General features: G+C 44.5%; 1 protein-coding gene across 1 annotated transcript in view; it reads left to right on the forward strand.

The window, feature by feature from the left end:
* The window catches only part of spegb (striated muscle enriched protein kinase b), a gene marked incomplete at both ends in the record, with an annotated part of 42,283 nt that extends 37,451 nt beyond the window's left edge, over positions 1–4,832 (forward strand). Inside the window, 6 exons of the mRNA XM_079733786.1 lie at positions 218–1,106; positions 1,509–1,748; positions 2,259–2,482; positions 3,488–3,563; positions 3,992–4,141; positions 4,568–4,832. Coding sequence (XP_079589912.1) covers positions 218–1,106; positions 1,509–1,748; positions 2,259–2,482; positions 3,488–3,563; positions 3,992–4,141; positions 4,568–4,832 — 1,844 coding nt within the window. The remainder of the gene's footprint in view (positions 1–217; positions 1,107–1,508; positions 1,749–2,258; positions 2,483–3,487; positions 3,564–3,991; positions 4,142–4,567) is intronic.
* Positions 4,833–12,316: the final 7,484 nt, after the last annotated feature.

The raw sequence follows: 12,316 nt of genomic DNA on the forward strand, positions 1-12,316 counted from the left end.
TTCCATGTAGTGATTGTTGGTCAACATACCAAATAAAGTGCTTAGGGGAATAACACCTACTACAAGTACTAACTAATCTTTGTGGGATGTATACAGAAGCAATGCTCGAGGATAATGATGATGATGATTGCTTATTAGGATGATCCTCCTTCATGTATTAAATGTAAGTGGTTCATAAGATGGCACACATCCCGTCTCTCTCTGCGTGTGTATCCAGAACCGTCCAAAACCAGCAGCGCGCCCGTGGTGGTCAAAACGGCACCGGCCGTCACCCCTCCCGTGGTGATGACATCATGCATGACCGTGACGCCCATCAAACCGGCTCAGAGCAAACCCATGGTGACCACCACCCAGACCGCCACCACTACCCCCACAGTCAACCTCGCCGCCCCAAATGTCCCCACCATCACGACGGCAAGGCCCCCCACTGCCCGGCCCACCCCCGTCGCCAGGACAACCCCGTCGCCCACCGTGGTCGTGTCGGCAGCTAAAGCGGTGTCCCCCGCGCCCATCGCACCAACCCGCCCAGCGCCTGCCCCCAGTCCGACCCCTACCCCTGTCACTGCGGCCCCCGTGGCCCAGCCCAGCCCCCCAGTCAAGGCCAAGACCACCCTCAACATCAACATGGGTGGGCCCAAAACCAAGCTGGCTCCGCCCCCCACCGTCCTGCCCAAACCGAGGAGCCCCGTCCCAATGTCGCCGCCCCCCTTTGTCACCTCATCCACACCCGCCCCCGACCCCGCCATCGGGAAGCCCATCTCCTCTGTGCCCATGTATCGCGCCACTCCCCCCACCTCGCTGGCCGTTACCTCGGTTACCACCATCTCCCCTACCCCCACCCCTATCACCACAATCACCATTACCTCTGCCGCCGCACCTGCTGCATCCCCGGTCGTCGCCCCGCCCGTGGTGCTGGTGTCCGGCTTGTCGCCCATGGCTGGCCCCCAGGGGGGCTTGGACCCCCGCGGGCCCCCGTCCGGCAGGGTGACCCCCTCTGGACGAGCCACCCCGTCGGGACGCAGGACGCCCCTGGGACGGCCCGGAGAGGGGGCTCTTCGCCAGGGAGTGCCCCAGAAGCCCTACACGTTCATGGATGAGAAGGCCAGGTATGGAGAAGTGGATGGACAATGGTGGAGTTGGAGTCAAACTAAAAATGCATTTGACAGTTGATTCATATAAGTTCATGTAAAGGTTAATTTCAAGGTTGATTCCAAAGTTCATTTCAAAGTTCATTTCAAAATTAATAACATAACATTTCATAGAAAAATACCTTTCATGATAATAATTTGGAATGCTTTGATGTACTGCTTTATTTGTACAAAATAAAAACGAATTAATTAAGTAGATCATACTGCTGCAAAATTCAAACTGAATCAGAAGTTCAAATGAAATCCTGCCACTAACCTGTATTTGTATACAAATAAAACAACACAAAGAAACAATCTATTCACTCACAAAATCTGAAGTATTCGGTTGATCGGACTGCTGCTTCTCATCACCGCACGCAGGGGCCGCTTCGGGGTGATCCGCGAGTGCCGGGAGAACGCCACGGGCAACCTGTTCATGGCCAAGATCGTGCCGTACGAGGCGGACACCAAGCATTCGGTGCTGCAGGAGTACGACATCCTCAAGTCCCTGCACCACGAGAAGGTGATGGCCCTGCACGAGGCCTACGTCACGCCGCGCTACCTGGTGCTCATCGCAGAGTGCTGCAGCGGCAAGGAGCTGCTCTACAGCCTCATCGACCGGTAGGGCTGTCGCCGCCGATCAGCGCACCGTACCGACTGTGAGGCATGTAGAAGGACATTCAACCTGTGTCTGGGATGACTGTTTCGAATTGAGACATTCAGTAGCTATCACCCCAAGTTACTGCAGACATTGAAGCAGAAAAACAGACAAAGAAATACTGCCAATAGTAGCAAACTGTAAAATAATGTTTGTATTGGTTTTAAATCAACACCATTTGGTCTGACCCCTGTAGGAATATTATTATTTTACACTTAATTCCCTTCACCTAACTTCAACAACTCGGGCAGTTTATCCTCATTAACAAACTGCACGTTGCAGTTTTTGGTGTCCAGAAGTTCTGTCATAACAGAGTAGGACAGCTAGATCTCGGATTAACATGTGGCTTTCCCTGAGCAAGATGTCTAAATCTTAGATCATTAATGACCAAAATATCCCCACCAAAAAAAATGTAATCAATGGAGAAACGTTATGAAAACACTGAGTAAAAATTGTCTGTGGGTGTGCCACAGGTTCCGTTACTCGGAGGACGACGTGGTGGCCTACATCATCCAGATCTTGCAGGGACTGGACTACTTGCACACACGCCGCATCCTGCACCTGGACATCAAGCCGGAGAACATCATAGTCACCTACATGAACGTTATCAAGATCATCGACTTCGGCAGCGCCCAGAGCTTCAACCCCCTGTTCCTCAAGCAGTTCAGCCCCCCCATCGGCACGCTGGAGTACATGTGTAAGGGTTCTCGTGGATGGACGGAGTGGTACCATAAGTTAGCTGGTGTTATTGGTGCTAATGATAAGCCCTTCTATACCAGGGGCTGTGGGCTCAGCATTGTTGCTGTTTTTCTATACTTTGCCATCTCTGCTTTTATCAGAATCAGAATCTGAAATAGATTTATTGTAAGGATTTTGTTTGGTATGTTGCTGGGCAGAATAGTACTTATACACAAATACAACACATAACTTTTCTGTCGGGTTAGATTGAATACATAATTATATTATAGGGCACAACACATGCAGTGTGGTCTTACATATGTTATAGCACAGCAGTCATCATATTATTATGTATTCGTTAGATCTGTTTATTGGTCAGGGTTGGACAACTAATAGCAAGGGACTCAGCACGAACATTGCTATCCCTGTTTTCATATTTTATTTGTCAAATTAAATTTTGTGACATTCTATTTGGTTTCATGGATGTCATCAGGGAATTAGTTGCTTAGGTGACATTACACACATATATTGCAAATAAGGTAAACCACCAAAATATAAAGTGAGAATATAAACCCAGGGAGCTTTGGTTCCTAAAAATGTTGGTTTGCGTTCTGACTAAACCTCCCTCCTCTCTCCTTCCCAACCCATTCCTCCTTCCTCCCTCCCACTATCCCAACCCACACCTCCTTCCTCGCCCTATTCCATACTCCCTCCCTTTTTCCTACCCTCTCCTCCAATCCTCCCTTCCTCCCTCCCTCCCTCCCTCCCTCCCTCCCTCCCACCCCTCCCTTCCATCCTTCCTCTATTCCACCCTCTGCTCCCTCCCTTCCTCCCATAATCTCCTCCCTTTCTATCTCCTCCCCTCCCTTATTTTCTCCCTACCTCTCCTCCTCTCTCCTCCCTCCTCCAATGCTTCCTTCCTCCCATCCTCCCTCCCTCCTAATCTTCCTCCCATCCTTCCTCCCTTCCTCTCCTCCCCGCTCTCTCCCACCTTCTCCTCCCTCCCACCCTCCCCTCCCTCCAGCTCCAGAGATGGTGAAGGGGGATGTGGTCGGTCCTCCGGCAGACATCTGGAGTGTGGGCGTGCTGACTTTTATCATGTGAGTTCAGGAGATTTCTTGGTTCTCCAACCCTGTTAGATCTCTGCAAATAGCAGCGCCTTGCCATGGTTTTTATTTTAACATGCACAGGGGGAGTTGGGTTTAAGGAGTATTCAGGATTACGTTTGAGTCTTCTTTCCGGCCCAACGCCTGTGTTACTGTTGGGGAGAGGCAATTTTATTATCAGCTTATTTTTATTTTTTGTTGTTGATTATAACTGATATAGCCCCTAGGGTGGGTTTCCTTTGCATTCATTTGATTTGTGAAATGGAACAATTAGTGTGTAGTAAATACCAATTTGTTGTCTCATTACTTAGAAATGGCCAATACAGAATGATATCATCTGTTACGTTATATGGCGCCATTGACTTGTTTCTTTCATATACCTTCATGTGATTCCTACACTCTCTTTGTGTGGTTCTTCAAAGGTTGAGTGGAAGGTCACCTTTCATGGAGAATGACCCCCAGGAGACGGAGGTCAGGATCCAGTCCGCCAAGTTTGACCTCTCCAAACTCTACCAGAATGTATCCCAAAGTGCCTCTCTATTCCTCAAGAAGATCATCTGTAGCTACCCCTGGTGAGTTGGCCTGCTTCACACAGAATAATACTCCCAAATAACAATACTTTTGTTTGACACATTTGAATTGAATTTGTTGCAGTTGCTCTTTTATAGGAAAAATAAATATCACTGTCTATGAAGAAACGACAAAGAACCCGTTTGAACATCAATGGTTCAACTGGAATGATGTAAACAGTTTATAACCTATGTTTAAGGTTTCAAGTCATGTCCAACTCCATGGTTCTCCCTAGCTCAATTGGCTGAGCAGGGCATTTACCCTGACAGGGTTAGAGGTTTCGTTCCCACTGGGGGCCACACATGCTAACAAATGAATGCACTGACAGCACTGCAAAGAGGAATTTGACAAAAGCACCCACCGGCAGATAGACATCACGATCAACCCTGATTTCCCGCTCATTAAGTAAAACCTGTGTCAACCCCCAGGGCCCGGCCGGCTATCAAGGACTGCTTCAGCAACTCGTGGCTGCAGGACGCCTACCTGATGCGGCTTCGCAGACAGACACTCACCTTCACCACCACACGCCTCAAGGAGTTCCTGGCAGAGCAGCAGAGGAGGCGCGAGGAAGGGGCCACCAAGCACAAGGTCCTTCTGCGGTCCTACTCCTCCACCGGCCCTCCCAGCCCCAACGTGCAACCACCCAGCGCTACTACCATGATGATCGCGGTCCCCACCACTCCCGTCACCTAGCCGGGGCGACGTGCCCCTAGCCTAATCCTAGCCTAGCCTAAGCTAGCTAGCGGGGCTCAGGGTGTTGTTATTCAGAGCAAAGGAAATACCTAGCTCGTTGGAGAGCAAAGTGTTGCAGGTACTGTCGTTAGTGTGCCCAAGAACTGGCTTTGTGGGGGAAGGACACGCCGATACAAACAAGAAACAAGAACTTTGGTCGCTTAGAAAAATGGAATTGTTGTAGTGTTTTCTGGAAGGCCAAAGTCATTTTGGGAAAGAAAACAATTAACCAGGTTTGAGGAAAAGTAGTAAGCTATGATGATACCAGTTAGATTGTCAAAGAAAGAAAACATTTCATGAACGAGTACTTTATTTTCATTCAAGTTCTTATGCTAGTACCTCAACGATTGTACCTATGCCCTTTATATACATTTTCGACAGGAACCGTTGCATCCCTTTTTGGTATGCACTTTTAAAATCAACAATTTGGAATATATATATAATTGTTATCCTGTGGAACTATGCCAAACATTTTAAGTTACACCTAGGGCACTAGAGTTTAAGTTTGGCCTGGGGTTAAGATGTTGTGAAGATTATACACATTAGTTCCTCCCAGAAAAGTAGCATAACACCCATTGGGTACAACTTGCATTGATTTTAGTTTGTTAAATCAAACTTTGGTTAGAAATGTATTATGTAAGTGTACTTTAACACAAGTGTTATCCAAGAAGACAATAGAAAAAAACGACGTCAGTATTAAAATATTTATTGTATAAATATTTTTAGTGTGAACAAAATCTAGGGCCATTTACAAGGCTTATATGAAGAGTTGTTTTGAACAGTTTGCACTCAAGGGAAACGACAGGGGATGTTAGGGACGTAACAGGGATTGTATGGGACATGAACAGCACTGTCAATCATGTTGCCGTAATCTTTGTTCTCATGAAGTATATGCCGGTTTGTAGGATTTTCCAAATAAGTACCTCACAAGATTTACACAGCGTGGGGATGATATTAACAAGGGCTCACCGTTAAAAACAAAGCTTTTGATCAATGCAAAAATGTTAGAAGGAAAACTTTTATTAGACTATTTTTTTTTTATTCCTTTTTTCTCAGATCAATGGAATGAAAGAATTTCCCTGGCTGTAAAATATAGTGTAAAACAACAGGACACAATCTTTATAAGCATTCTGTACAGTTATCAATTGATTGTTAAAGACAATTTTGGACTGTTTCTAGTAAACTACCCGACAACAGAACAATTAAGATATCAATTCAACTAGCGCAACAAATTATCTGTCAATTGATTAAGGATTTTAAAATGTGACAGAGTGCTCTAGATGTCTTATGAGTATGAGTGGTTTTAGGGTAGCTCCCAAGTGCCCTTAATGTGTAAGCATCAGTCATAATGAAACCATTTTCCAATGTTAGGGCTGAGAGATTTCGGTTGTAGGTTGTATTTTTGTCACAATACTCTTTTTTAAAGAACAATTATAACTACTTTGTAGTTAGATTTAAATAATCAAAATAACACAAATTAAACCAGTTTTAAAATAACTGAACGATAGTGTAGATACATTATATGGTTGTTTTTAAAATACCTTTGTCATGCAAGAGGAAATAAAAAAAGTATATTATCGGCATGTGGAACCTTTCTGGTGTTACATGTTTACATTGTAATGGAAAAACATCACACACTTAATGAGAGGTATAAATTAGCAAAAAGAAAAAAAATATTGCCCGTTTTAATACAAAATTGTTTTAAACTTCAAGTTGGCTAGTTTTATATTTTAAAATAATTTATAATGATTTCAGTGCTTTGGTGCAATTGTCACTGCCATTGTCTTCTTTTAAAAATGATGTTGCTTTAAATTTAATGTGAAACAGTGCCGGTCCTCTACACCCCAGAAGAGAGAGTGAAAATACATTGGGGTGTAATATCAGTGAGACTGCCCTACCCTCATATGAATTTCGTTACTTGGTAATGTGACAGGTATTTTGATACAACCTGATAACAGGGCTTCCAGATGCCAAAAAAATGATATGATTGCGAGAAGCAGTACATTTTGTAAATCCTATAATATATTTCATGGAATGTATTGCAGTGCCTCAAGTGATTGATATCAGATCCCCTTCCCAAAAAAATAAAATGATGTAGTTTCGTAAGTGAAAGAGGATTATCGGTTTCCCTGTTCAGATCATAGATCAGATCTTCGTGTTTGCATTTGTTTGTTTATTTATTGAGTGATTGTATTTGGCCTCAATTTAACTCCCTTCTTTTTGGTGAAGCTGTGGAGCTCTGGCATGTAGTAAGCATGACAGCTGTCACACTTTGCCCAATAAATAGCACATGGAGTACACACATATGTCTGATCCTTGGTATGTGACTTTGTTTTGTTTTAGAGAAAAATGCTGTGTGCTTATAAATAGACAAGCTATTTCTGTGAGTTGTGTACAGTCATATCCTGCAATTTTGCATTGGCATAGAAAGGCAGGGCGAGTTTATCTATGCAGCATCCTTCAAACACAGAGTGCTTGGCAGGATAACATTGAAAGGAAAATCATTAAAATTAATTTAGCTTAGTTAATAGCAAAATGTATATTTGTTCAATGCAACTCATGCAACTAATAGATTTCAAAAATGTTTATTTTATTCATTTCTGTAGGAGTGGTAAGTGATGACCTAATACTTCTCCTGAACATGGCTGACCCATCCCACATCAGCAACAATCATGATTTGGAGTGGTAGTCGAAGATTTCTCACTAGTCCTAATCATTGCCGACTGATCCCAGTCCAGCTAGGATCATACCTTCATCATTGTAGAAATCCTGTGTGTGTGTGTGTGTGTGTGTGTGTGTGTGTGTGTGTGTGTGTGTGTGTGTGTGTGTGTGTGTGTGTCCATGCGTGTCTTTGCTTATTTGGCACTCCCTGAGGCCAGTCTCCATATCAACTCCTTCCCTTTTCGGTCCTCCAAGTGGCAGCTTATTAAACCATTAACCACTTCTCTGGAGCATTTCATATGTAGACTATAAATGGATGAGTACCAGTTCTCTGGTCGGACCACTTGCTGCCCATCCTAAAACAACATTTTTAAGTCAAGGCCTAAACAAAGACAACCAGCATTTTCTGATTGAGGCTTTGAGGGGCCCCAAAGACCCCAAAGACCCCAAAGTATCCCTAAAGTATATAAAGCCTGCTTCCAACCAGGGTCAACTGACTAGAGTGGGATCTGAAATGGAGCTCCAAGGTAAGCTAAAGATTCAACTTAACATTGTGTTGTAGATAGATTAACCGCTCTGGCATAGGGAGGGAGGGTAAAATTACAGTGGGGCAATGTGATTTGATTGGATTTAGATTTAGAAGTATTTTTGATTGGACAATATCAAAAATATTGAAATCATAATGTAAGAAAACCAGTCAAAAGTCATTTCCATCTGGTGGGTCGGACTCTGATCAGCGCCTCCCCTGACCTCTTCATCGTCTGGACCAAGAACAGCCCACAGCTGAAAGAAGGACCCAAGCACCATTACGTCTTACAGGACCAGGAAGTGGTGGCACTGGTGGTCTGGGATGGCTCGTATTTGGAGGTACACGGTAACCATCGAGAACCCCTTTGGAGAGATATATTGGTCAGCCTAAATCTTGGTCAAGGGTGGGTAGGAACAGGCTCTTATGAACCTTGTTTTTCAACATTCAGATCCCCCTACCCAGATTACGTTTAGAACCATGATGGCCGCTTGGTAAATAATTTTAGTGTTTGACTGACAGTGAAAAGGGTCAGAGTCCAAACCCTTGTGTTTGCAGTCAACATGCAGGCATAGAGCAATATGACATAGCCCCCTTATTTGAACGATTATGACATGTATCGACAATAAACTAAATTGTTTTGGATCAAAGTGCCTGCTAAATTACTGAACTAAATCACAAATGATCCTGGGTTCTGTTGACTCAAACGTTTTACCAAGATGAGGTACTTTAAATTGGAACCTATCTTAAAAATGATCAAATTAAATGTAAGGCAATAAAGTCTAATCTAATAAACTAGTCTGAGATGATCCAATTTTAAACAATGTTATGTAATGCAGTTGAGTCTAATAATCGGACCTAATTTAATGTGATGTAAAAAATTAGTCTAATAATCGGATATAATATAATCCGATCACATGCAATATAATTTAATGCCATCTAATCGAAAAGAGAGATATCATACACTCTAATATAACTGAAGAGGGTCAACTCAAAGCAACAGGGCCTAGCCCATATATGGTTAACATTAATGACAGACATGTTCCAGAGAACGTTTCCCTGTAATTATTCACAAACCACTGCCATCTGACTCCCGGTCTAGTGCGATCAATGCGTCATGATCCTCACCGTGTCTTCCTTCCAGCCTCAGCTAAGGTATCCAAAGGCCCCGGTGACGTGAAGGCCAAGAAAGGTGAACAGTGATGCTGAAGGCTGAGATCAGGAGAACGCCCTGCCGACGGCTCCAAGATGATGACAGGTGAAGAATACATAAGGACCTTATGAGATATTATACAAGAAAGCATGGTCCATCATTTATTGTTGCGTTAATAGTGGGTTACTTTTAATATTTTGCCTTTTTACTGTAAGGCAAACATAGGGCATGTGCCATTGTATTTCAAATCTGAATTTAGGCTAATCTTCCAAAGTAAATAAATTCATCAGCAATTGTTTGAGAAAATATATAATTTATCTAAAACACACATTACCAAAGCCTGAATTATTCAGGTAGAAGGTGATATAATGTATACAAAGCAGTTGTGTAATGTCTCTCTGCAATTAAAATAGGTCTGTATAGAGTTTGTGGAGAACAATCTGGGAACTGACCAGTCCTTGTCTGTGTAGACCTTCTCTGATAAGAAAGTCTTCATTTCATAAAAGCTTAAAGGTCCCATGGCATGCTACTTTATGAATGTTTTTATGTCGCTGTTAGTGGGGCCCTAATACAGTACTTGAAGATGTTCAAGAATTTCAGCCTTGGTGCAGAATTACAGCCACTTCGGGCCAGTCCCACAATGAGCTTTCCACAAACGTGCCGTTTTTTAGATGTGGGTCAAATTGGAGGGTGGGGGTGTGGCCCTGAGGAGCATGCGGCTACGGTACCATGCGCTGCTGTTTACCGTGGATGTATCGCAATGGCGAGGCGCACACAGCCTTTGGCCGTGTTCTGTAAATATTCTAGAACACTCCGGGTGCTCCAGTGGGAGTCCTGGAGCTCTATATCTAAATTATATCATATTATGCATAGATATCTATATCATATATCATTTATAAACCATAAATAAAGTTGGTGGTTGCCATGGTCACTGCTCGTGTGGTTGACCGGCCGGCTCGTAGAGCAGTTTTTTAAGTGTTTTCTGTTTTAATTTCGTGTCTCCTGTGTCTTGCCAACCTAGTGTACTCAGTAAATGCAACCGTGTGCTTGTGGAATACTTTTCAAAGAACTTTTGGTCTGTTTCGCCGACCAGCGACCAGCGAAACCAGCAACCAGTTTACCCGTCAGCACTAGCAGCAGCTATTGCTAGCGCTACTACAAGATTGTTACTTCGCCGTGTTCGGAATACCCTCCGAAACATGGATACATTGTATCCATTGTATCCATGGATACATTGGGTATCGATACATGGATACCCAAGGACTTCCTACTACTGCTGCTTCTATTTCTGCTCCTACGGGAATTAGTCCACAGTTATGGACTGACGTCCAGCGGATGACCTATCCCAGAGATGTCCTGCTACAGCTCGGATTTAACCACCATCTCACCTCCACCGCTACCATCACCACAGACTCGTTTCCCGAGGAAATACTACGGAATAATTCATCTCGAACCCGGCAATTTCCACACACCACAAACACAAGGGAACCAGAAGGGGGACGAAGAAGGGTGGAATAAGAGCCAGACTGAAGCGGGAGGCATGTAAACAACGGCCGCTCACCCCTGTGATACTTGCTAATGTGCGCTCTCTCCGGAACAAGCTAGACGAGCTGCAAGCTAATGTAAATCATCTGCGTGAATACAGGACTGCTTCCGTTCTGGCATTTACGGAAACCTGGTTGAACAACAATGACAGTGATAACATGCTGCACATTGATGGCTTCGCTCCCCCAATAAGACTGGGTAGAGACAGTGCGCTCACTGGGAAAGAACATGGCAGCGGCGTTTGTCTTTACGTGAGCTCACGCTGGTGCTCGACAGCTGTGGTAAGAGATAAATTGTGCAACACTAAGATTGAACTCCTGGCTGTCTCCCTTCGCCCCTTCTACTTACCCAGGGAATTCCCACAGCTCTAATACTGGTGTACATCCACCCCAAAGCTAATGCTGCGGCTGCCACTGAACATCTCACTACAACACTGAACAGACTGCAACTTATCTCACCAGACTCACCTACATTTATCCTGGGTGATTTCAACCACTGCTCCCCTGGAAAAGCCCTTAAAGGTTTTCACCAATATGTTACATGCAGCACCCACTTGGGGAAGACGCTAGACAAATGCTACGGGTCACTTCCAGATGCATACAGGTCGGTTGCACTCCCACCTTTGGGCTCCACTAACCACAATATTGTTCAGCATATCCCGGTATACATTCCCATTATAAGGAGGGTTGAGACGGTCACTAAGAACATCAAGCAGTGGACTAATGACAGCATCCTAGCTCTCCAAGGATGTTTTGAATCCACAGACTGGAGTAACCTTTCAACCCTCTCCAACAACCTCAATGAGCAAGTGGACACTGTCTCCTCTTATGTTTCATTCTGTGTGGACAGCATTATTCCCTCCAAAACTGTTACTATCTTCCCCAACTATAAACCCTGGGTTACCAAGGAGCTCAAAGACATCCTCAACAAAGAAAAGAGGGTATTTTTCACTGGCACCGAATCTGAGAAGAAAGAGGTCAATAAAGAAGTTAAGCGTGCCATAAGCAGCCAAGCTGAAATACAAACAAAAAGTGGAGGAAAAATTCACACAGGGGAACGTCCGCTCAGCTTGGCAGGGCCTAAAAAACATGTCTGCTCTGAACATCACCACCACCAGCCGAAATACCATTCGGGTGGACGGTAGCAGCCAGGCATCTCTTCCCAACGACCTCAACACCTTCTACACCAGATTCGAGAAAGACAACGCCACCCAGCTAGAAGAGATCAGGACCACACTTCAACCCAACAGCTGTGCACTCACCTTCAACACAGTGGACGTGGTGAGAGCCCTGAAGAGGACTAAAGAAACCAGCTCACCTGGCCCGGACAAAATCAGTGGCCGTGTTCTAAGGTACTGTGCCGAACAGTTAGGAGAAGTGTTCCAGACCCTCTTCCAAAGATCCTTCGACAGCAGTACAGTTCCCCAGATGTGGAAACACTCCACAGTCATCCCCATCCCTAAGAAGAGTAGCACCAAAGTACTCAACGACTTCAGACCTGTGGCCCTCACCTCCCTCGTGATGAAAGCTATGGAGAGAATAGTGAAACAACACGTCATCG

This window comes from Pollachius pollachius (assembly GCF_949987615.1).
Source record: "Pollachius pollachius genome assembly, chromosome: 3".
NCBI lineage: Eukaryota > Metazoa > Chordata > Actinopteri > Gadiformes > Gadidae > Pollachius > Pollachius pollachius.